General features: G+C 49.0%; 1 protein-coding gene across 1 annotated transcript in view; it reads right to left on the bottom strand.

Annotated features, from left to right (window-relative positions):
- The window catches only part of MYH13 (myosin heavy chain 13), a 47,721-nt gene that overhangs the window by 1,336 nt on the left and 22,180 nt on the right, over positions 1–24,205 (bottom strand). The window contains exons 18-37 of the mRNA XM_070482141.1: positions 23,268–23,391; positions 22,071–22,207; positions 20,180–20,435; positions 18,472–18,714; positions 16,523–16,699; positions 15,334–15,479; positions 15,122–15,212; positions 13,578–13,967; positions 11,340–11,466; positions 11,133–11,251; positions 9,171–9,367; positions 8,607–8,790; positions 8,041–8,206; positions 7,269–7,393; positions 6,172–6,480; positions 5,887–6,090; positions 3,744–3,869; positions 3,296–3,466; positions 1,024–1,128; positions 833–928 (exon numbers count right to left, since the gene is read on the bottom strand). Of these exons, the coding sequence (XP_070338242.1) occupies positions 833–928; positions 1,024–1,128; positions 3,296–3,466; positions 3,744–3,869; positions 5,887–6,090; positions 6,172–6,480; positions 7,269–7,393; positions 8,041–8,206; positions 8,607–8,790; positions 9,171–9,367; positions 11,133–11,251; positions 11,340–11,466; positions 13,578–13,967; positions 15,122–15,212; positions 15,334–15,479; positions 16,523–16,699; positions 18,472–18,714; positions 20,180–20,435; positions 22,071–22,207; positions 23,268–23,391 (3,493 nt within the window). The remainder of the gene's footprint in view (positions 1–832; positions 929–1,023; positions 1,129–3,295; positions 3,467–3,743; positions 3,870–5,886; positions 6,091–6,171; positions 6,481–7,268; positions 7,394–8,040; positions 8,207–8,606; positions 8,791–9,170; positions 9,368–11,132; positions 11,252–11,339; positions 11,467–13,577; positions 13,968–15,121; positions 15,213–15,333; positions 15,480–16,522; positions 16,700–18,471; positions 18,715–20,179; positions 20,436–22,070; positions 22,208–23,267; positions 23,392–24,205) is intronic.

The following is a 24,205-nucleotide window of genomic DNA, read 5'->3' as shown; positions in this document are numbered from 1 at the left end:
TCCTAGTCATGTGTGATACTCTGCATATGATAAAAAGGTTCCCAGGTCCATTAAGGGTGGGACATGCTACATTCTAGAACGCCTCTTCCCCTTCAAAGAGTCAATTACATTTTACCTACAAAATCTGAGGAGTCCTTGAAGTAAAACAACGAGTTCGACTTTGTTTACCCCAGAGTTTCCAAAATGATTTCTTTTCTATAAAGAAAAAGTGCGCCCCCCAACCCACCTCAACCCCGCTTCCTGCTATTAATATTCCTCAGACCCAGCATCCCCAGAAGATACTCTGGAAAACACCAGTTTCAGCCCACTCCATTTCCTTCCTGTTGGTTTCACCTATTTGACCAAGGGCAGATGGAAAAGGATGGACTCCAGTGGGAGTCAGGGAGGGCCCGGGAAGGACGAGGTGGTGGAGACCAGGGAAGGGGGCGAGGTCGGATGATGTGAATTAGGATGAGGGGCCTCGGGCCAGGTCACAGGGGCTGTCAGGGCTGGTGGGGTGGGCTGAAGTGGTTAGGGAGTCAGGGCGAAGCGAGGCCGGCAGGGTGGGCTAAGACGCCCTGGGCTGGGGAGGTAGGATAAAGTGAGCGGGCTGCGGCAGAGGGTGGGGACAGAGGGGGCTGGGCCGCGTGGGGTGATGCACGAGGCCCAGAGGAGATGGAGGGGACAGGTTTGTTTAAGGCAGACCAGGGCCGGGAGGAGGAGAGGCGGCCCTGTGTTTACAGCCTGCAAATGCAAACTCAGGCCCTGGGAACTCTAGGAAACAGGGACGCACTCCCGCTCAGAGCTGGGGACAGCCAGGCCAGTGTGGGATCCCGGGGACCCCCGCACTCACGGCCTCCTCAGCCTGCCTCTTGTAAGCCTTCACTTTGGCCTGCAGCTTGTCCACCAGGTCCTGAAGCCGGAGGATGTTCTTGCGGTCCTCCTCGGCCTGCAAACACAGCACCCGTGCAGGGCCCAAACCCATTGTGGCTTCCGATGGGGTCTGAGCAGCAAAGCGCTTGGGGAGGTTTCTGAGACCTCTACCTGGTAAGTCATTTCCTTGACTTTTCGTTCGTATTTGTGGGCCCCCTTTAGAGCTTCAGCTCCCCTCTTCTGCTCAGCGTCTAGCTCATTCTCCAACTCGCGCACCTGGTGAGGCAAAGAGAACACAGGTTCAGGTCGGGTCCCCGGGCCTCTCTGATGGACTTGTGTGTTAGTCATTGCAGGGTGAACTCAAGATCCTCTAACCATATTTTGCAAATGTGTCTCCTCCTACGGCTCAAGAACCAAAGTTTGTTCATAAGGCCAGCACTAGTCCCTGCAGTAGCTTTGTGCAAATGAGAATAAGATGCCCTCTTTGGGCAGAGGCACGCCCAGGTGCACACAGCTTGGCTACTGGGCTGGACTTTGCGAAAGATACCCCTTCCTGGGGTCACACAGTTTGGCGAAGACCGTGCTTCAGACCTGACTTGTTCCTGTAGGCAAAACCTGCATGGCCCTTCATGGTGGCCCTGATTCCTGGTTAAGTAAGGCAGCAGGGGTCATGGAGAGAACCTGGGCCAGGAATAGTCAAAGGCATGTTCAAGCCCCAGGTCCAGCTGATTGATTGATCAGCAAGTCAGCTGCCATCTCTGTGAGTCTCTGTGTATTTAGGATGGAGGTTATAATTCCTGCCCAACCTACCTCAAATGTGGGGCTCTAATTAGACAGAGTACGTGAAGGTATTTTTTAAATGATAAAGAGCTACACAGGCGTTGTTAATTCCATAGCTTCTTATGCCTTTCCTGAAGTCTTGAGGTGAGAGGACAGCCATCGAGAATGCAGGTCACCAACTGTGACCCTACTCTACAGTCCAGAGAGAGCCAAGCAGCAGGGGTGGTGGCTGGCCACTGGGAAGCCCAGTGGCTGCGGAGAGTAGGTGACTTTGGCCTTGTAGGCTCACTAGAAACCCTGAAATTTACCAGTGGAATAGGCTGACTCTGGGCGCTGCTCCCACAAAGATCCCACCTCCCATCCCTACCGTCTGGGGGCTGGGAAGCTGTCTCCCACCAGGTTCTACAAAACATTTGTTCCCCTGGGAATGCGCTCAAGGCCTCTGTAAGGTCTACGGAACTAAGACAAGCGGGCAGCTGGAAATCGGTGCAGTCAAGGTGCCTTACCATGCGAGGGGGAGAGGAATCAGAGAATCATAGAGGGTGGCAAGGATCTAATCTCTCCCATGATGGAGGGATCCAGGAGGAGGACAGGCTCAAGCTCATTTTAATGGAACAGGACTGGGAATAATTAAACATAAGCACTTAAAGAAATTTTTGGGAAGCTCTGTCTTCCCTGACATTTACTTTTGTTATTCACGTGTCCATGGCCTAGTAGATCTTAGCCAGAAAATCCTTTCACATTTAAAGTGTACAAATGTGGGTGACCACATCCTTAGAGGCTGGCATAAAGAATGACTGCATTTTGGGGCTTTTCTGCTGGGGGAAGTTGCTTTCTTCTCTTTGCCTGCTCCTCATCCTCTTTGCCTCCCACTCTCATTTCCTCTCATCCAGGGACAACAGAGACGTTCTAACAACCTCCTCCGCGCAGCCCTTCTCTAAAATGTCAACTGGTAGCGGAGCCCATTTTGAAAAGAAATGAAATAAACTATCCCAGGTCTAAGGGAAAAGCAAGGGTACAGGAAACAAAGGGAGCAATCAGCAAAGGAACTAACCAAGTGCAAAATATGTTCCAGATAAACAAAAAGCAGGACTGTCCCGTGCGGGGCATTGAACTCCCTGGCGCATTAGCCTGGAGGAAGCGCCAATCACCCCGTTCAGGATGGGGTGAGAAACAGACCAACACTGCAGATCGTGGTTAGGAAATCTGGGAAGGGAGTGAGACCTGGGAGTGGGGAGATAACGGAGAATACAGATTTTATGTAGGATGGGCCATTGTTTATCAAAGTGGAATTTGGTTCAAAATGTAAATTACACCAAAATGTGGAATTTTATGACTGTAAAGTACATTTACCCCGTTTATGTAGATCTGAATCTGTGTAAAAAACAGAATGCGAACATTTAAAAATGTCATTACACTACAGTTATTGAGGCAAAAGCATTCTAAAGTGGATTTGTGCTCATTGGGGGAGAGGAACCCGTGAAGGAGAAATAGGCGGGAAATTTGGCTCACAGAGAGTTTTGCAAGTAGTCCTCAAACTAAATTTGCAGTCAACTCAATCAGTGGTCACCTTCCCACAAGCTAAATTTCCGGATTGTGGTTCTGCCTGTAGTGGCTGAACCGGTGTCACTTTGAGGATGAGAGTTGTCTCAAGCCACTCTACCCGGTTCTCCAGTTTCTGGATCTGCTTCTTCCCACCCTTCAGGGCCAGCTGCTCGGCCTCATCCAGACGGTGCTGCAGGTCCTTCACCGTCTGCTCCAGGTTCTTCTTCATCCGCTCCAGGTGGGCGCTGGTGTCCTGCTCCTTCTTCAGCTCCTCAGCCATCATGGCCGCCTGGTTAAGTTCACAGGAAATATCAGTGGGCCATCCACCCATCCCTACCTGGAGCATAGGGAAGATGCATGCTGACATGTGCCTCCCTCACTCAGCCATCACTGACTATCCATAGCACATTGCGTCTCCTGAGACTCCATCTCATTCCGTTTTTCCAAGAAGCCATGACTAACTGACTGTAGGCGGTAAGGAGATGAAATCTACTTGCCATGCTCTAGCTTAGAAGCCCCTTTCTTATCTCCAAACACCATCTCTGAAAAGGAAGAACAGAGCTCACATCTGTGATGGCCTTCTTGGCCTTCTCCTCCGCATTCCTGGATTCCTGGATAGAGTTCTCCATCTCCGCCTGGCACTGGGCTATGTCAGCTTCCAGTTTTTTCTTCGTATTTATCAGGCTCGTGTTCTACAAGAAAAATGAGACACCAAGGTATAGGTTATATTTGGACACTTAAAACAACTGGAAGGGAGAGAGTTGGGTGGGGAAGGAAATAAATCATGATCTATTTCTTATTTTTCATGTGGGGATTTGCTAGACAGTGTTTCATTCTTGATCAAACAGAAAGTCCTGAAACAGACCCAGGAATTGTACATAAAAGAGCTGAGTGAGTGATAAAGGTAGACTTTCAAATATTTGAGGAAGGATAGATTGTTCAATAAAAGGCGCTGGAACAAGGAAATGATTGATAGACATAACCATATAAAGTAAAAAATAATTCTCATGATCAAAATATGCCATAAATAGAATTGAAAGGGTGATGACAAACTGGGAGACATTTGCAATGTATATTGCTGAAAAAATATTTCCTTCCTTAACATTTAAAAAAGGCAAATCATGCAAATAAGAAAAAAGGGCAAAAAGTACGAACAGGTAAAACACATCAGAAGAAATACAAATGGCCAAGAAATATGATGAAACGTTTCACCTCATTAGTAACCAAAGAAACAAGAATTTAAAAAATGATGTATTTTTCAACAATAAAATTGGTGACAATTAAAAAAATAATAGCTAGGGTCTTGACAATTTATAGGAAAGAGCTCTTACATATTTTCCCAATGGGAATGAAAATTGGGACAACCTTGTTAACGATCAATTAACAATATACTGCACATGTCTTCATTGTTTTGACTGTGAAATATTGTTTCTAGGAATGTATTAACTTCTAGGAACATTAATAATAGTAGATATATATGAAAATTTAGTTATGAAGAAGTTCATCATAGCAATCTTCCTAATAGTAAAAAATTTTATTGAAATCACTTTAAAGTATCCAACACAGAGGATTGATTAAATGAAAGTACTGTAATACACAACTATAATGGACTACTTTTCTGCCATTAAAAATATTCAGGAGCTGGCCTGGTGTCGCGGCGGTTAAGTTTGCATGTTCCACTTCAGCGGCCCAGGGATTGCCGGTTTGGATCCTGGGTGCAGACCTATGCACTGCTTGTCAAGCCATGCTGTGGCAGGCATCCCACATATAAAGTATTGGAAGATGGGCATGGATGTTAGCTCAGTGCCAGTCTTTCTGAGCAAAAAAGAGGAGGATTGGCAGCAGATGTTAACTCAGGGCTAATCTTCCTCAAAAAGAAAAAAAATTCAAGAAGACTATTTAAAGATGTAGAAATATGTTCATGATACATTTTTAAAATGAAAATAAGTTGCAAAAAGATTGATCACATTTTTTCCAAAAATATACTTATGTACACAGACAAGGGCTTAGAATGAAAGATCTCAAAATGTTAACAATATGGTTATTTTTCCTCTGTTGGTTCATTTGTATTCTCTATTTTTTTTTTGCTGAGGAAGACCAGCCCTGAGCTAACACCTGTTGCCAGTCTTCCCCTTCTTTTCCTTTTTTTTTTCTTGAGGAAGACCAACCACAAGCCAACATCTGTGCCAATCCTCCGCCACTCCGTATGTGGGTTGCTGCCACAGCATGGCCAATGAATGGTGTAGGTCTGCACCTGGGATCTGAACCCCCAAACCAGGGCAGCTGAAGCTGGAGTGTGCCAAATCCAACCACTACACGACTGGGTTGGCCCCTTATTCTCGATTTTTTTATAACAAGGAATTTTAAAAATCTTTCATAAAAATAATCAAAATAATTATTTCAAAAACAATCCTAATTCTAAGATTGCGGCTTAAATGTTACTTCCTCTGTGAAGACTTCTTCAGCCCCTTTATGTAATAAATTTATCCTTCCTCGCTCTGATTTCCCCACAACATGCATGACCTTCCTTCTTCAGATAAAAGAAAGCTCAGAAATCTGTCCAGCTGGAGTCAAACTTATTCCAAGAACTAAGCTTAACGAAACTTGGTCTTGACCGCTAGTCTGGGAGGAACGGCGGGTGCTCCTTTCCACTTTGCGGCGTCCATCCTGCCCCCAGGGTGGACCCTGAGTGGAGGAGGATGGGCGCACCTGGGAGTGCAGGAGCTGCACGCGGTCGCTGGCATCCAGCAGCTCCTGTTCCGACAGCCTGCGGGTCCTCTCCGTCTGCTCCAGGGCCACCTTCATTTCCTCCAGCTCCTCCAGCAAGAGGCCATTCCTGCGCTCCATGATGGCCAGCTGCTCCTTGAGGTCCTCGTTGCTCCTCAGGGCGTCATCCAGGTGCAGCTGGGAATCCTTCAGGGGAAACCAGGAGTGAGGCCAGAGCCCAGGGCAGGCTGAGGGCCAGGCCAGGTCCAGCACAGGCCGCCCGCTCACCTTGAGCTGGCCCTGGACTGTGCGCAGGTGTTTCTGGGTTTCTGCCGCCTGGCGGATGGAATGGCCCAGCTGAATCTCCATCTCGTTGAGATCTCCCTCCATCTTCTTCTTCAGCCTCTGGGCGTCATTCCGGCTCCGGATCTCAGCATCCAGCATGCTCTGCGTGGCCTCTGCGGCCCGCTGACTGTTTCTTTTAAGTTGCTCGATTTCTTCATCCTTCTCGATGACCTTGCGGTCAAGCTCGGATTTCACCTGGCTCAACTCTAGTTGGACACACAAAATCTTGCTCTCCTCGTGTTCCAAGGAACCCTGATAAAAGCAAAGCAGTGATTGGGAGTGCCGTGGGCAGCCATATTCTTGAATGAGTATTTTTATCCCCATTAAGATAAAATGGGTATTATCATACCCATGTTACGGATGAGTAGAACAACACTCAAAAAGCTCAAACGATTTGCTCCCAAATGTCCCTACTAGTAATGAAGCTGGAACTGAAACTTTGTATTTGTCATTAACAAACAATCTTATGTCTCGGGGAGACAGAGCATCTTTTTGAATTAGTAAAAATTTTATTGGGTGTCTATTTTAATAGTGACCATAAGTCAGGAGCCAATCCATTCTCTGAAATAACAGAGCAACTGATCTCTCATTATCCTGTGTTATGGAGATATCCACGGAAACATCTCGACCATCCGCCCTGCACTGGCCACCGCTGGTTATTACATCAGGACCCTGCACTACTTCGATCCTACAGATTTCCCAATAGCCAGAGACGATCGTGGGCAACTCTCTGTCAAAACGGAGGGATTCTGAGCCGGCTCTCACGATGTTTGGTGATTGATTTCTCGCTTCTTGAGAGGAAGATATTGAGGGCATAATGAATAAATTTTTTTATTTTCCAAAGGAGAAATACGATGGACTAGCGGACACCCAGGAGGTGAAGCAGCGGGGCCCGGCTGTTTCCCCAGGGATGGCTGGATGTTCTTCCCCAGTGGAGCCTCAGCTCCTCCTGGCAGGAAGCGCCCAAAGGGGCGGTCGAATTGCCCTCCTTCAGTGTCCCATCCTTCTGAGCTCCCCCGTGTCGGATCCCAGACACTTGCCTCCGCCTCCTCCAGGGCAGCCTGGAGGTCTGACTTCTCTTGTTCCACTTGTTTCTTGCTCTTTTCCATCTCCTGAAGATTCTTGCTGGTCTCTGCAATCTGCTCAGTTAGGTCAGAAATCTCTTCTGCAAAGGACACGCTCAATTTAGGCTGTTGCAACAGGCTCCGGTTGGCAGCACAGGCATTGGGGACTGGCGGTTCATGCACAATATTTATATCAAAGAGAATGCGGTAGAGCCCTTTGGGGGAGGTGTTGGCAAGGTACAGGCATGTCACCTCACCTGAACTATGCAGAGAGAACAGCAACAAGAACTCTGGACAGCCCTAAAACCTCACAGAGGATACGGATGGTCACAGAGTGGACCAGAGGGGAGACTGGTGGGCAAAAATCCATAGAATTGTAGTCTTTTGGAACTAGAAGGGGCTTTAAGGCACATTGGACGGGTCTCATTTTGTTGGTCAGGAGTTTGAGGTCCTAAGGGATTTAGTGACATGCCCGAGGACACGAAGCCATGTGGAGACAGAATCCGTGGAAGATCTTGTTCTCTCACAGAGCGGACAGCTTAGCAGCCCACTGTACCCTCCGCCCTCAAGGACATGATGTAGCTGCCACTATGTCCCACATCAGGACGTCAACTGAGTCAATGAGTAAATGCGAGCATTTTGTGGGCAGTAGGAAGGAGGCCACGTTTGGAGGCGGCTGTGGACAAGTCGGGGAGAGGTGGCAGGAAGAGCAGGGGACCATTACACGCCTGTGGTGGGGAGAGCTCACCTTGCAGATTTTTGTTCTCCCGCCTCAGCGTCTCTAGCTGATCCATCACCTCCTCGTAGGCATTCCTCATCTTGAAGAGTTCAGTACTAAGTGACCTGGACTCTTTCTGAGAAGCTTCCAACTCTGCTTTGCTCTCGTCCAGCTTTTGCTTCCAGTCTGCAAGGACCTAGAAGATGAAAAGGGACATGTGAGAGGCAGAAACGGCCCAGGGACTTGAAGAGTCCATGTAACCAGGGCTGTCAGCAACGCCAAGGTTACCCATCCATCCTTAGGGACCAAAGACACAGGGTGGGCCGCACTCTAGATCACAATAGCACTTCGGGTGATCTGCCGCATTCTTAAAAACACATTTTGATCTCAGAGTCATCTGAATTAGCTTTAAGTAAAAATAAAGTTCCCTTTGGAGGGAGCAGCACAAAATTAAAGAGACACTGCAAATCCCACCCCTCTCCCAAACTGGGCCTTGATGCTCCCGCTGCGGGCCTCCCGGAATGTGTGTGCATCTCACACATCCAGGCCTGAAAGGCTGTGGCTTTCATCACTGCTATCAAGAGCTTGGGACGGACCTTATCGAAGTTCCTCTGCTTCTTGTCCAGGGTGGCACAGGTGGTGTGGGCCCGTTCGAGATCCAGCATGAGGTCATCCACTTCTCCCTGGAGCCTCTGCTTGGTTTTCTCCAAGGAAGCACACTTGGAGCTCACCGCCTCTGTGTTTTCCTCGGCCTCCTGGAGCCTCTGGGCCAGTTTCTTCCTAAGAGAACCAGACCTTTTCTATTGTTGGCAAAGGTAGACTATTTTAGAAGTAACTGTCAAATCTAAAGAGAAACGAGGAGTCTATATGGGACTGGCACTTGAGAAGACCCAGATCTAGAGTTTCACGAATGGACGGGATCTAAGAATCACCTGGAGAGTCCCAAAATTCTTGGTGGCAAAGCAGGTCACCAAGGAAGCACCAAGGGAAGCAGGTGGAATGGACAGTTCCAAGGCAGGGATAGAGGGACCCTATCTGAAAACTTAAGAAAGCTCGAAGGCCTGGGTAGGAAGAGAGATTATCCCAAGGTGGGAAGAACTCTCTGTCCCTTCACTTGCGTCTTAGGGTCACCTCTCCTACAGTAACCTGTGAGCCCATACTTGGCCTCCTCCAGCTCCTCCGTGCGCTGGATGGCGTCCGTCTCGTACTTGGTCCTCCACTGGGCAACCTCGCTGTTGGCCTTGGACAGCGCCCTCTGCAGCTCGGCCTTGCCTTCCTGCTCCTCCTCGTACTGTTCCCGCAGCAGGTCACAGTCGTGGCGGGAGGACTGCAGGGCGTGGGCCAGGGCGTTCTTGGCCTGCCGAATTACAGTGGTGACCAAATCGCAAAAAACCTTTGGCCATTTTCCAAGTTAAGGTATTTTCATTTAAACTGGCGTTTCCCAGCTTGAATCGTTTCCATGCTGTCTTCACAAATTTTTCTCTACTAGCGTATTGCCTGTTTTATTTACTGAATTTTTAAAAAGTTGGCTCGTTTATTATATTCAGATATATTTATTTAAAAAGTAAATGACTATACTACAGTAACTGGAAAACCATTAACGTTTGCCATAAATAGAAGGTAAACATAAGAACAAACGCAATGGAAATAAAGCAACGTTATCACCTTCCAGGTAGGCACTCGGCTGCTGTGCTCTGTGCCTGAGGCCTACTCTCTATTGCTTAATAAGGAACATAAGCATGTGCTGGAGAGACTCATCCAAAGTGAGACCTCTTCCTTGATGGAATCAGAAGAATTGAGGCAGAATTAGAAAGGGAAGAATTTTCTCCCTGCTAGGTGCAATGTTATGAAATGCTGTGACCATGAAAAACCTAAAAGCATCTTTTGGGGTCACCAGGGGGCTGTGTGCCCACACCGGGGAGCTCTGATTCAAACTGCACCATCTCCGTGGCTCTGCCTCCTCTTCCTGAGCAGGGAAGGACACGCCAGAGGCCTCCATGACTCCCTCCCGTCTGGTTAGGAGGACAGTTCAGCTCTCATCATGATGGTCACATCGAAGAAAGAGTTCTGTTGACGCAACGCAGTCATCTGTACATCAGTACAGATGATGTACATTGGTACATTTTCATTCTTTTCAAACACAAATAAACAGCAAAACTTTGCCCAGGAAGGAAAACTTCGCTGCTACTGAATCCTGGCCTCGCTCCTGGGATGGACCTTCTCACTGCTCATCCAGACTCTGATTCTCGCCACTCCCCGCGCCCCCTCGGTCCACCAAAGAGCCTTACCGTGCACTAGAAAGATGGAGGCAAACATAGTGCTTGTTCTTTTTTGGAAGAGGCAGATGGATTTTGTGAGAATTCCAAAAGATTTCCTTACAAGTCTTAGCTGGTGGGTGGCAACCTCAGAATTACATTTACACAGTTTTGCCAATGCCTGGATTCCTATTCTAATACTTGAACACACATCGGCAGCATTTACTAAGCATCTACTGTGTGCACTGTTCTACTGTGCGCTGTTCCTGCTGTTTACTATGACAGTGGGGAAAAATTCCTCTTGCCCTCCAGGAGGTTACAGATCAGTGGGGAGGCAGGCATTACAAACATGCGCATCTGGACATTGACGTCAAGAACACGATGATGATGGTGTTTGTGTTTACACAAATGTCCCAAGGGTGCCTCTAAAACCATGCAGTCTTTTTGGAGAAGAGGAGCTTAAAATCAGGTGTTGTAGCAGGTAATACACAAAGTGTGATGTAGAAGAAAGAGGAGGGCATTTCAAGCAACCTGGATGCACTGCGGGGCAGAGTAAAGGAACACAGAGGCAGAGATGGTCCAGCTAGTGCAGTGACATGGAGGGGATGGCCCTGGTTGGAGAGCGGATTTTATCAGACCACCCTGTGGGGCCAGAAGAGCCCAGAGGATGGACCACCCTTACAGTTTTCTAGTTCTAAGGAGGGAAACCCAATGCCAAGGTCCTCTAACCTCAAAGAACGGGTTCCTACCATACTACAAGGCAGAGAGAAGAAGCATCAGACTTGGCGATGTAGCTCTGCCTCCAACCAGCTTCGTGGCTTCTTGGGTTCTTTCTAACTCTGCCATTCCAAAAAGAGGCATCCTCACCTTGGTTTCTTCTTCCAGCTGCCTCTTAAGATCCTCCAGCTGCTGGGTCAGGGCCTGCTTGCTCTTGGTCAGCTGTGAGATCAGAGACTCCTTCTCCTCCATTTGGTGGCTCAGCTCCCCTACCAAACAGATGCGGCCCCCGTGTCAGTGCCGCTGAGCATCCTCTCCCACGGCCCAGCTGGACCACAGCGCCCTGCTCATCCTCACCATTTTGGGTCTGCAGTCTTGCCTTCTGCATGTTCAGATCATGGATTAACTGTGTCTGTTGGTCATCCTTGGTTTTGATTTCATTAAATTGGTCTTCCACAGTTCGGCACATTCTTTCTATGTTACTCTTTTAAAAAAAAAAAAGAATCAACATGAATGGGAAAAATGGATTCCTGGTGCTCAATATTGAACTGACAATCTGACGGTTTAGCTTCTTGTCAGGTAAAACAAAAATACAAAGACAGAACACATAAAGTCAGTTTAAAAGGTCATAATCATTTCACATTTGTTTCACTTTTATTTGTATTGCTGCTTAATCACCAATAGCTTGAAAATCAGCTTTTGGTAGATAAGTACTTAATGATTTGTAAACAAACCTTTGAGAAGATGCCACTCAAAGAAACCCGGGATCTTCTTGTAACATAAGCAATTTTATTGCCATGTGCATAATATTGTCTTGGATGTGTCTGTTTGCAAGCAATACATTCAGGTGACACTGTTGAGCAGTTCATTTAATTATATAAACGGTTCCCTACAGTGGAGGCAGCGTGGAGGGGTTCTCATCCTCGGCTTCTGGTCAGCCTGTATTTTTGTGAAATTTGTTTAAAACCTTGCATGTGTTGTAGAATTCTTCCCTCCTCCTCCTCCACCTCATATAATATAAAATAAATATATCAAGCATATATTTTTCCTTCGACTGTGAAGTACGAGATGGCAGCAGAAGAGGCAGGAATGTGAAATCCAAAGGAAGTTCTCAAGGGGCTTAGGGTATCTTTGAGAAGATGACATACGAACACAAAAGAATCTAATCTGGGGAAGCTGAAAAAGCGAGGGGGACTCAGAAGGAGAAAAAGCAAAGGATACAACAACTTAAAAAGTGTAAAGAAATATAAAATGCTTCTTCTACTGGGTTTTAAAATTGGAAACAGAGAGCAGACAGCAATGATGGAGACAGGGAGGTTGTAGGGAGGGACTGGCCATAGGCACGGCACGTGGGTGCTGCTGGAGCCGCTCCTAACGCAGCCGACTCTGTAATCTAGCCTGGCTTGCTACAGGGGAGAGAGAGGGTAGCAGAGGGAGGGAGAGAGAGAGAATGGGGAGGGGGGCTACAGAATATACATACAGACACAACTTCTCAGAGAAAGGAAAAAAACCAAGACAGGCAGAAAAATGGGGAAGCAGGAAGGAGAGAGAAAGGAGTTGCCGTCAGGGAGTGAGGAAGAAATCAAGAGAAAGCACAGCTGTGTGGACCCAGACTGGACCCACACAAGGACAGCAAGGGACAGCGTGGAGACCACCTTCATTCTCTGACCGGTATCTCCCACTCCTTTTCTCCACAGACAGCCTGACCTTCTGGGCACCCTCTGCCCGAGGCCCACGGCTCCCTCTCTGGGGTCACTGCTTCCAGCCCAGCTCAGCAGCCACAAGTACAGCTCTGAGCCCCCTGGAGGGAGGGCCACTCTTGAATCCAGGAGCACGCGGTCGTGCTCTGAGGACACCTTTGCTTTGAAGTCACACGCAGAGGTGGTTTACCACAAAGCTGGTGAAATCTAAGCTTCAGGGCCCTCATTTGCATGGGCCCCAGAGTGTGCAGGTTGCTGTAGAAGGGTCCAGGTCGGGAGCAGAAGAGGGTTGCAAGCAGAATATATTTCTAGGTAAGCATTTCTGAAAAATGGCTAAAGAGGTCTCAGAAGACAGGGACCTGAGTGTCCAAGGCGCCAGTAATTTGTGACTTATTTTTCTCATTCTAAATAAATACTTATTTACCTGCTTAATTTTGCATTCACAATTTTGCGTATACTTTCTTTAAGAGCCCTCCCGAGTTTTATATGCTTCGAGTGCCACCACACCTGGATCCACCCCAGCTCTCATGCATATCCTCACGGTGGTTGTGCCTCCCAGGGACTAATAGTATGGGCTAAGACAGAGACTTGTAGAAAACCACACCCAGCAAGGCCCCGTGGTGTGATCCATCCACAGGTTTAGTTCTAGAAAATGCCAGATGGATCAGAAGCTTTCTGAAAGGTTCTGGAAGGCTGATGAGACCTTGAGTCGTAGCATATCATTGGATCAAGCTTGACTGACTTGAATGAATTTGGGGGATTGGGAGCAGGCAGAAGTGGGGGAGAGGGTTTCAGTTTAGAACACGCAGGGAGTTTGGGGTACTGAATTACACAAGCGCCCTGGGCAGCCAGATATTTTCGCCTTGCATTTGCCAAAAGCAGAAGGGGCAGGTACCTTCGACTTGGAGACAGTCTCCATGTTGCTGGCCATGTCATCGATCTCCATCTTCAGCTCGCTCTTCTCCTTCTCCAGTTTCTGCTTGACCCTCTGCAGGTTGTCTATCTGCTCCCCGAGCTCAGCCACACTGTCCGCGTGCTTCTTCCGCAGAGCGGCAGTGGTGGCTTCATGCTGCAGGGTGGCCTCCTCCAGGTCCCTGCGGAGTTTCTGGAACTCAGCCTCCCGCTTCTTGTTCATCTCAATCTGGGCTGAAGTCGCCCCACTGGCTTCTTCCAGCCGCTCGCTGATCTCCTCCAGTTCTCTGGCCAGATCCGAGCGCTGCTTCTCAATCTTGCCTCTGAGAGTGTGTTCTGCTTCAATCTCTTCCTCCAGCTCTTCTGTGCGGGCCTGAAAGTGTCACCGTATCAGGAATGTTGTGGGGGCAGCAGCCCACTCTGGGAGGGGTGGGTGGTGAGGGTTGGGAGTAGGCACGATAAAGTAAAGAATATACTGTCCCATTAAATTAGTGAAAAAAACTTGGCAACAATCTCAATGTGCATCAACAAGGGAATGGTCAAGTCAGCTGCGTTGGCGCCATGCTCCAGGGTCCATGAAGCAGCCAGATGGCCACCCACCTCTACCATGGACAGCTCTGCAGAATGCACTGCTGTGTGAAGGGAGCAAGCTGCAGAATGATCGTCTCAGTATGATAATATTTAGGCCGAAAAATATAAAGGATTAAATAGTTCTTGTTCCTTTATATTTTATGTATATATTTTTATGTGTTTATATCTTATATATTTCTGTATAGATATACATATACATATATTTTATGTGTACATTATATATATTTTATGTTCTTATTCCTTTATATTTTTATGTATATACATATACATATATATGTGTGTGTGTATATATATGTCTTATATATATATTTTTAAAGATTGACACCTGAGCTAACAACCATTGCCAATCTTCTTTTTTTTGTTTTTCTGCTTTTTCTCCCCAAATCCCCCCAGTACATAGTTTTATATCCTAGTTGTGAGTGCCTCTGGTTGTGCTATGTGGGACGCCACATCAGCATGGCCTGATGAGCAGTGCCATGTCCGTGCCCAGGATCCGAACCAGCGAAACCCCGGGCAACCGAAGCAGAGCGCGAGAACTTAACCACTGGGCCATGGGGCTGGCCCCTATCCTGTATATTTTTGAGGGGTCTTAAATGTGTACATAAATCCATAGCCAAAGATCCAGAAGGAGGCACGTCCACCTGAAACTGGTGGTCACTTCTGAGAAGACGGCGAGGTCACTGGGCTTACGGGTGGCGGCCAAAGCATCCTTATCAGCAATGTTTAGCCTTATTGGCAACATTTTAATTATTTTCAAGGACGTCTATTTATGTGCTACTTAGAAAATTAAAATATCATTTCAAAAAATAAAGAGCAGGACAGGATGTTCTCTCCAGCTCCGAGGGGAGGAAGAGAAGCAGCTGAAGAAACACGGGGGAGGAGCACGGAAGGACACTTGTGAAGCGGTTTTCGGGATGGGAGGGTTGACGCCCTTACCTGCAGTTCTTTAATCTTCTTCTGTAACTGCAAACTGAGGACCTGCTCGTCGTCAATCTTGGTTTGTAACTGACTGATTTCAAACTCCTTCCTGCAAATATACATATATATATATATATTTAAAATAAGATGAAATACAAGCGTTTTAAAGGGGAAAGTTGGCTTTCAGGCTCAAACATGAGTGAAAATGCAAACGAAAATGCAATATCTACTTCTTCAATTTCTCCTCTGCTTGCTGCTTGTCATTTTCTAGATCCATAATGGATTCGTGGCACATTTTCAGGTCTCCTTCCAGCTTCCTCCTCACTCTCTCCAGGTCGGCCCGCAGTTTCTTCTCCTGCTCTAAGCAGCCCTCCAGCTGGGAAGACACGGTGGGTGGGAAGGTTGAGAACCTTCTGGGAAAATGAGCTTGTCCCTTCAGCTAGTGCAGCCACACACAGCCTGGGGCCTCCTTGGGTCCCGTAGGGTGTGGCTGCCTTCCTCTGGCCCCAAGAGGGAGCAAGCTTTTCCCCTGTCTCCCCACTCCCTCCTCCTCCAGCAAAGGCTACCCGAGAGGGCTGGTTACCCCAGGGGCCTCCTGGTGCCTCTTTCAGTTGATTCCCACTTGGCCTGTCTCAGGCCACGTTCCCAGTAGAAACATGGTGCCTGCAGGTGCATGCTCTTGCCCAGACAGGAACAAATGGGGCTTGTATGGATGGGCACTGCTGCACCTGTGCCTGTGAAGGTCCGGACTGCTCACCATCACTCCTCCCCCACTTACACCATGCAACCGTGGGGAGATTCAGGCAAAGAATTTGTGTGTGTGTGTGTAATGTGTGTGTGTGTGTGTGTGTGTGTGGGCATTTGTGTGGGTGCAGTGGAAAGGGGCTGGGGGAGGAGGACACCTGCTCTGGCCTCAGAAAAATTAGAGATCTGGAAAAGTTCTAGCCATAAACTGGAAAACCTGAAAACTTCAAAGCTGGCTCTTAGGTCAAGAAAGTGCTGGGGGACCAATGGAAATTTTCACGGCCACAAATGGAACTCGTTTTGAACAATGTCAGAACAGGTTTAGAGCTGCTGGAACCCAAAGGACCGACAAGTGGATGCTGATAATGATAATAACAAGGATGATGATGCTAGCAGCTAATGTTTTCTGGAACGCTCTGTACGTGCTGAGCTTCCCATGGAAACCCTCCGAGATGGAGCTAGTTGTAGCCCCGTTTCACAAGGTGGAAACTGAGCCTACGCGAGGTTCAGTGGCTCGCCCAGCATTCCAGATGTGTTTGGAGTGGACTGAGATCTGAACTCAGGGATTCTCATTCCAGAGGCTGAACGCTTGACCTCTGCATCCCATGTCGGCCCTGTCTTGCCTGTGCTTCCACAAGTGATAACCATGAGAGCCCCGCGGTAAAGCATCCTCACGTCATCGGTCTGCTGCTCCAGCTTGGCGTTTATTTTGATCAGACCGTTGACTTTGTCTTCTTCAACCTGAAGATCGTCCAGGGTTTGCTGATGGGCCTCCTGCAGCGATTTCTTCTCTTTGGTCAATTTGGAAATATTTCCTTCAAGCGCAGTCATTTCCTCAGAAAGATTCTTTACCTACGAGAATATCAACACCAACTGAAATGTTCAAACAAGTAAACCACAAGCTTCCAGCAAAGGCTATTGATTCTTTTTTCCGTTTTGGCTACTGCTTCTCTACCTCCGCAGCAGGCGCTCACTGTGTTGGCTGCATCATCCTGGAATTGGCAGCCTCTCGGTTCTTTATCTTCCTCACTGGCCTATCCCCGTGCCCGAAATCCTGCCATTAGGACTATGTCTTTAAAGAGGGCTTTATATGTTACAACTGTTAAACGCTAATATGCTACCTCTGAAGGGTGACACATCAGTCTATATTTGCCATGATATATCCATGGGAATTTGCTCTTAGGTTGGCTGACGGGGGTTTAGAAGGAGGCAGGAAGGGGGAGGAGAGGCACGAGGAGATACGCAAGAATATCCAGAATGGGTGTCCCGTGTTGTCAGGAAGCAGGACAAGGCACCAGACACGGAGCTCGAACTTGTTTCCATGTGCAACACTCTTCCAGACCAGAGACGGCTAACTCTCGATCCACAGGCTGAATCTGGCCACAGACATCTTTTCTTTAGTCCACAGAGTGCTTTACAACTTTTAAATAAGTCATCAACACTGAAGAAAATGAGATTTCACATAAAATCTGGATTTCTGGCTTCCTACAGAAAGTTGGAAGCTCTGGCAATGCTGGATTGCCATTCCCACCTGCTAACAGTGCCAGGAGCTAGTCATGGTTGCCCCTTGTGGACAGGGCAAGTGCTCTCCAGTTTGCCACAGTCCGCACCCCTCCCTATCGTGTCTTTCCACTACTCCCAGTTGTCTATTCGACACTGACTCTGAGTCATCTCACACCTGGCCAACCTCATCCCTGACTCCACCTCATTGGTAACCATCATGATATGAATCATGTATTGTGCTTTTCATTTATTTTTGTATAATGTTCACTATTTTGCGTGCATGTAATTTTAGTCTACATAGATGGTATCGTGCTGCATATTTCATTTTCTTATTTTCCCCCCAACTCAGCACTGGGTCTTTTACATTCGTTTTGTCTGCCTGTGGGCACGAGCCTGTTGCTCCTGATGGCTGTGTGGAAGTCTCTGGTGTGCATCCTCCACATCTCACCTCTCCATTCCCCAGTGCAGACCCTGATACTGCCTCCAGCTCTCCCCACCACAAGCAACGCTGCCACAAACATCCTCGTCCATGTCCCCTTATGGACCAGCAGAATTCCCTGGTCTATTCACCCAGGAGCAGAAACACTGGGTTGAAGGATATGTGGATTCTTAATTTGACTAAGTATTTCCGGACGCCTTTCCCAAAGGTTGCATCAGTTTATACTCTACTAATAAGGCACGAGGGTCCCTGTACCCCCCTCCTCCAATCTTTGCCATTGTCAGCCTTCTGCCTCCTCCACCACTGGCCTCCCTCTTTATCTGCCTGGCCCCTGGAGGCATTTTGGTTTGCTCTTCCTGTGCCCAGGGCTGTGAGAAACAAAGATGAAGTGGACGCCATCCTTCTCAAGGATCTCTTGCTTTGTGGAGGCTGGCAGGCTGGGAGGTTGGGGCTGGGAGTTTGTGGCACATCCAGGCAGGCAGAAGGAGGGAGGAACGGAGCCTACAGGGTGCATAATGAGGCCGAGGACAGACCTTGGGACCTGACCACCTGTCGACTCGCTCCCGCCTCTCACTTCCAGGCCAGGCTGGGTTAGCGGGGCTCCTGCTCCGCCTGGCTCCTCCCTACGGAGTGGGAGTCAGGGTCGGTCTGGAGACTGTGGGGATCCCGGGGGTGTGCCCACCTTGTTCTCTGTGGCATGCTTCTCCTTTTCCACTTTCGTCAGGGTCAGCTCCAGGTCGTCAATGTCTCTCTTGAGAGAGGAACATTTATCTTCCAGGTTCCTCTTCTTGGCGACCAGCTCAGAATTCACCTCTTCCTCCTCTTCCAGCCTCTCGCTCAGCTCCTTGACCTTGGCTTCCAGCTGAATCTTGCTTTTGATGAGCCCCTCGCACCGCTCCTCGGCGTCCATCAGGTTTTCTGTTTCCTGAAAGAACCAGATCACTGTTTTGCTTGGCCTCTTGACGCAGCCTAGAAGGGAAGGGCTTGGCCTCCAAAAGTCCATTAACTAGACCTAAGCCAAGGAATGCACACACACACTTACATATCATCCATATATATATTTAACCACTAAGGACATCATCCACTTAGTAAAAATTCATCTAAAGTAATTTCAAGCCAAGGCATTCATGAAGTTCGTGACGCCTCTGCAAATTTGCCAAATTTGAACCCTGGCCGTCTCATGCTTCCTACCACCCCCAGTGGAAAAATGAGTCATCTACTCTATGTTATCACAATATTTCCAAAACATTGCTACCTCTTGACTTTCACTAGGAAAGTGCTGCCCACCTCTTGCCCGGCCTCCCTGAGCCACAGAACAGAAAATTCAAAATAGACGAGAATAAGTAAATAAATAAATCCATGTGCCAGAAGACTCTAATGAGTCGCTAGGACAGGCCAAGGCGACTTCTTAAACTTCACTGGGCGACATCTTCTCACACAAGGGCACTGTAAGAACTGGACACACATCTCAAAGTTTTGGATGAAAAGGGAATGAGAGCCTGTGTCTACTCAGCCTGCACTGTATGCTGGGCATTTCACACTCACGGACTCATCCCCTACTCCCGGCAGCCCTATGGGGCGGGTACCATTACTATGCCTGTTTTACAGATGAGAAGACTGAGGCACAAAGAGGATAAGCAACTTGCCCGAGGTCACACAGCTGTCAAATGGAGGATCGAGGATGTAAACCCAGAGATCTGGTTCCGGAACCTGTTCTCCAGTCCACTGTGCTTGGGGAAGTGCTCCTAACAACCACATTATACTGACCGGAAAGCGAACGGGGAAGAGAAAATGCTTTCTATGTAAGGCACAAGATAAATGCCTTAACTCCGTGAAATGAGATGATCACACGGCCAGTACTGTGTATATGAACTGCATATATTATGCACTGTGTATATTATGTACCGTGTATGTGGCTTCACTTCCGCTATTTCCTCGATAAAAGTGTGTAACTTCAAAGTATTTTTTGAGTAAGATCATATTATTGAAAATCATGTATAGAAAATTACTCTTTATGCTTCGAACTGAATTATTTAACTTTAGTGATTTATTTTTATTTTTATTTATAAGATTTTTTAAAGACCTGGGGCACTCCTGACAGCTTTTTATTTTGATGCCAGACACATACCCCTCATACCCACAGCTAAATATGTCCAACCCACTGTTGAAGACAGGGAGAAATCAGGGCGAGCAGAAACTCACTTTGCAGATCTATTTTCCAGCAGGATCTGCCTGGGCAAAGCCAGGGCCAGGCCCCCCTTTCTCGGCAGGGTGGGGCTGCAATACTTTGTCCGCCCACTGGGTGGCACCACTGTCTCTTGAAAAGACCCCTGATGGGGCCTCAAGGTTGCTCATCCTTTTCTGTTCTCAGGAAGAAGGAAGGAACTTACAGACTGGACCTGCAGCTGGAGGTCATTCTTTTCCTGCAGCAGGGTCACCATTTTCTCCTCCAGCTCCTTCCGGCGAGCCTCAGATCTGGCCAGCTCCTCCTTGGCCCTCTCGAAGTCTTCCTTCATGGTAGCCATCTCCCTCTCAGCCTCTGCGCTCTTCAGCAGGGGCTTGATTTTGAAGAAGAGGTTCATCCAGGGCCAGTGCTTGACGTTCATAAAAGAGCGGATGTTGTACTGGATACAGAAGATGGAGTCCCTGTACATGGCAGGATTGGGATTAATGAACCACAGCAGGGTCTAGTCTCCACCCCCACTTGCCCCCATGGGCCCCAGGACCTTCCACCTCCTGGGTGGGTGGGAAGCAGATCCAGCAAGCTCTGCAGATCCTCAGAGAAGTTCTGCAGGTGAGGGCAGAGGAAACAGCACGTGCAAAGGTTGGGAGGCGAGAGAGGGCATGGGGCCATGTGTGGATCTCCATCCACCAGCTTCCACCTCCACCACCCTATTAAGAATACTGTGCCTACACGTATCAGGGCCTCCTAATTACTAATGCCACGAGCATCTTTCATTCCTAGCTTTTGGGGTCTTTCTCTCACACTTGAGTTGCTAACTCTCACCTTTTTGAGTCTCCCTTCTGCCTTTCATTCCAAGATGAAGCAGCTTTCCTGTTTCACAGCATTTGGCCGCACGGACTCCCTCTTTCTGCTTGAGTGCTAGTGTGCACCCAGGACCTGTCTTCACTCTGCTGCTCATCTCCCAGACTCCAGCCCTCGTGGAATTGATCTATTTTCCTAATTTCCACTGTTGCCTACATCCCAGCGACACCCACGCTATCTCCTACTTTTCCTCCTCCACAGCTTCACAACACAAAGCTCATGTGTACCTGAGCCTGTGCCCGAACTCTTGCTTCCCTTTCTCTTAAACTGGCACCTTCTTTGGGATTTCTTTCATTTCCTTGCTGGCTTCTATCTGCTTCACTGAGCTAGATGCCTGGGAGATATTCTTGACTAATACATAATGGCGGCCCATCATGGCAAGAACAATGCTAGAGCTACACAGGGTATCAGGGAATCAGGGGGAATGGGCTTCCACCCAAATTCCCCTCTCCCTGAAATTCCCACACATAACCAGCCATCCATGTTGCTATTGCTTCTTTTGACTTGTTGAGGGACTAAGACTCTCCAATAGTCCTTCAATCCATCCCCTCCTCTCTCACCCATCAACTATTTCTTAATTCAGGTTCTTGTCATCTTTTACTCAGACTTCTGTCACAGCCTGGTCTTGGCCTCTCCTGTCCTCTTGGGTCCACTCTTCTCAGAGCTGCCAGAGTGATTTCTCCGAGCTGCAAACTCGATCCTCTCACTTGTCTCCTCACATGCCTCCCACAGCTCCCCGCAACCAGATGATCCCATCTGGGCTCATTAACGTGGTGCGTGGGGATCTCCAGGGAGCCTGCCTCCTGCCCCATGCTCCCAGCACAGTGACTTGCTTGTCGGTCTCCCTCCCAGGCCACCTTTCTCAGGTTACGCAAAGCTTCCTCTAGAAAGTTCTTTCTTTTTGCTGACCCCTTCATGCCAACGCCAACACCCAACCAGACTGGGGGCTTGTTCTTGTCAGTCCCCATTGCCCTGAATATGACTCTGACATTGTGCTTGTCACAGGTGTTAAAATTGGCCACACACATGTCTGCTTCCTGCTCACTGTGGGCTCCTGGCGGGCAGGATTCATTTCTGCATGCCCAGTGCCAAGAAGAATCCCAAGCACAGAACTACTGCTCAGTGAAGGTTGGTTCAATGAACGAACGAGTAAATTAATATCCCAAAACTAAAGCAGGGAGCGATAATCAGCCCTGTAGCGAGGGCAGGGGAAGGTGGGGGAGGGTCTGCATCACCTCCTCTCTATCATCTTCTTGAACTCCACCCGCATCAGGTACCCCCGGCACAGAGCCTGCGTGCGTGTCATCAGGGTCACCAGCTTCTCATCTCGCATCTCCTCCAGAAGTCCCAGGAGCCCAGCTTTGAAGAACACCTGCATTAAAGGAGAGATGAGTTGAGTCCTGCTTTGTCCTCAGCAGGCGTTCAAACTGGGCTCTTATGGGGACCTGTTTCCGCCCAACCCCAACCCTGGGCTTCCAGAGCCCTGGGTCAGGACAGGCAGCCATCTGCCTCCCAGGACTTGCTTCTTGGCAGCTCTGGTTTCTGCAGTGGCCCTTCCTGTGTCCTGTCCCAAAGTATGTTCCAGGTCCCAGCACCCACATGGACGATTGTGGCAGAGCTCACATACAGCAAACCTCCTCGTGGTCCTCGCTCTACCCAGCTGAGGAGGCTGGTCCCACCTCAGGCCCGTTCACCCACTGCCCATGCCGGCAGAGCTTCCTCGGTCCCTGTGATGTTCCGAGGAAACAGGGAGCCTTGGGGGCAGCAGGCTTTTCCCTGGTGACGATGGATGCTCCCCCAAAGCCTGGCCCTTTCTGGGATGGAGAGTCTTGGAGTTGGGCCAGGATCTGAAGCTGGCCTTTGCCAACTCATTATCCATGTCACCTGGAGCAAATTTCTTGTCCTCTGGGAGCCTCCACTTCCCCTGCCCTCCCAATGACCCCCTGAGGTCAGTACCACCCTTATCACCATGAGGTTATTGGGAGGATTCAATGGAAGGTGTGCAGATGGCATGTCACAGGGCTCGATGCACATGTGCTCAACAAACGGGAGCCATTTTTCGGTTATATTTATTCTTCTCACATCCTCACTGTCCTGGAACTCTTTCTGTGTTCTCTTCTCCCTTGGCTCTCTCATCCCCTTTGAGAGGGCCTTTCCTCTGCTCCCTCCGGGACAAGCGAGCTCCCGAGTGCTTTCTTCCACGGCTGATGGGGCTTGGGCTTCCGATTAAGGCTCTAGACTCTTAAAAACCAACACGGAAATGGAGCCGTCTGTACTTAGACGCAAGGCTCCCTTCACCTGGGCTCCTGGGCAACGGGTCATCAGGTTGACCAGACGGGGAAAGGGGGAGACCCTTTCCTCTGATCAGCTAGCAGGTAGCCCAGGGCTGTGGGTGACAGGGGTGGCGGTGTCCCAGCTTCACCTGTTCTCACCTTGGTGTGGCCAAACCTGTACTGCTCCCGGTCCACGTCGATGGAGTTCAGAAGCTTCTCAGAAGCATTTTTGCTATCAATAAACTGCCCTTCTGGGATGGCACTGGCATTGAGGATCCGGTACCTGAGGAGCGAGCACCGTGGCGCAGTTCAAGGGCCTGCTGGCAGCTGGGTGTGAGCGGCATGCGGGGAGCAGGGCCTCTGGCTGCGCAGCCCTGGGCAGAGCCGGGATCCCGCTCCCCGTGCTTTTTCCTGAGGGCTGCACGCGCTCCTCTCCCTCGGGCGCAGGGTCCTAAGAGCCCAGTCATTCTGTGGTGACCTGGGCCAGGCCATGCCCTCCCCCTTCCCATGGGTGAGGCTTGCACAGGAGCAGGTGGTGTAGATCGTACTTGGGATGGGAACCATGAGACTGAGGGAAGACAGACTCAGAAAGCCACTGTGGCTTAGTGACAAGAGTCTGCCAACAGTTGGGCGGGCACACAGGAAGCAGAAGAGATGCCTCACTCTCACTGAAGCCCTGCACTGAGAGGTGGGGCCAGGCCTCCCATCTACTCAGATCCTCCTCACAGCTTGGCAGGGCTGGGTAGGGTGGTGGTTTCAGTTAAGGGATTAAATTTCCTGCTTGGAGTCAATCCCTGAGAAAGGCCCCATACCTGAGACCAGGCCTTCTAGAACCTTCTGCTCCAGGCTTAAGAGGAAAATGGAATATTGTGCAGCTAATCTGGAAGAAGGGGAATCTAGGGATTGATTCTAGACAAGCAAGATGGGGCAGGAGGGAGAGAAACATAACAGAAGGGAGCTCAGCTGACAGCATGGATGGAATTTTGCTTTCAGAGAAAATGGTTCTCATCTGATGCAACAGAGCCTTGAAACCAGCTGTGACCTGCAGACCTCCGGTCCTCCCAGCTCTGGAGGGTCCTCTCCCCTCCTCCACTCTG

The sequence above is a fragment of the Equus asinus genome, chromosome 13 (genome assembly GCF_041296235.1).
Source record: "Equus asinus isolate D_3611 breed Donkey chromosome 13, EquAss-T2T_v2, whole genome shotgun sequence".
Taxonomy (NCBI): Eukaryota; Metazoa; Chordata; class Mammalia; order Perissodactyla; family Equidae; genus Equus; species Equus asinus.
Note: the sequence above shows the minus strand (reverse complement) of the source record. Positions and strands in the feature narration are given on the sequence as shown.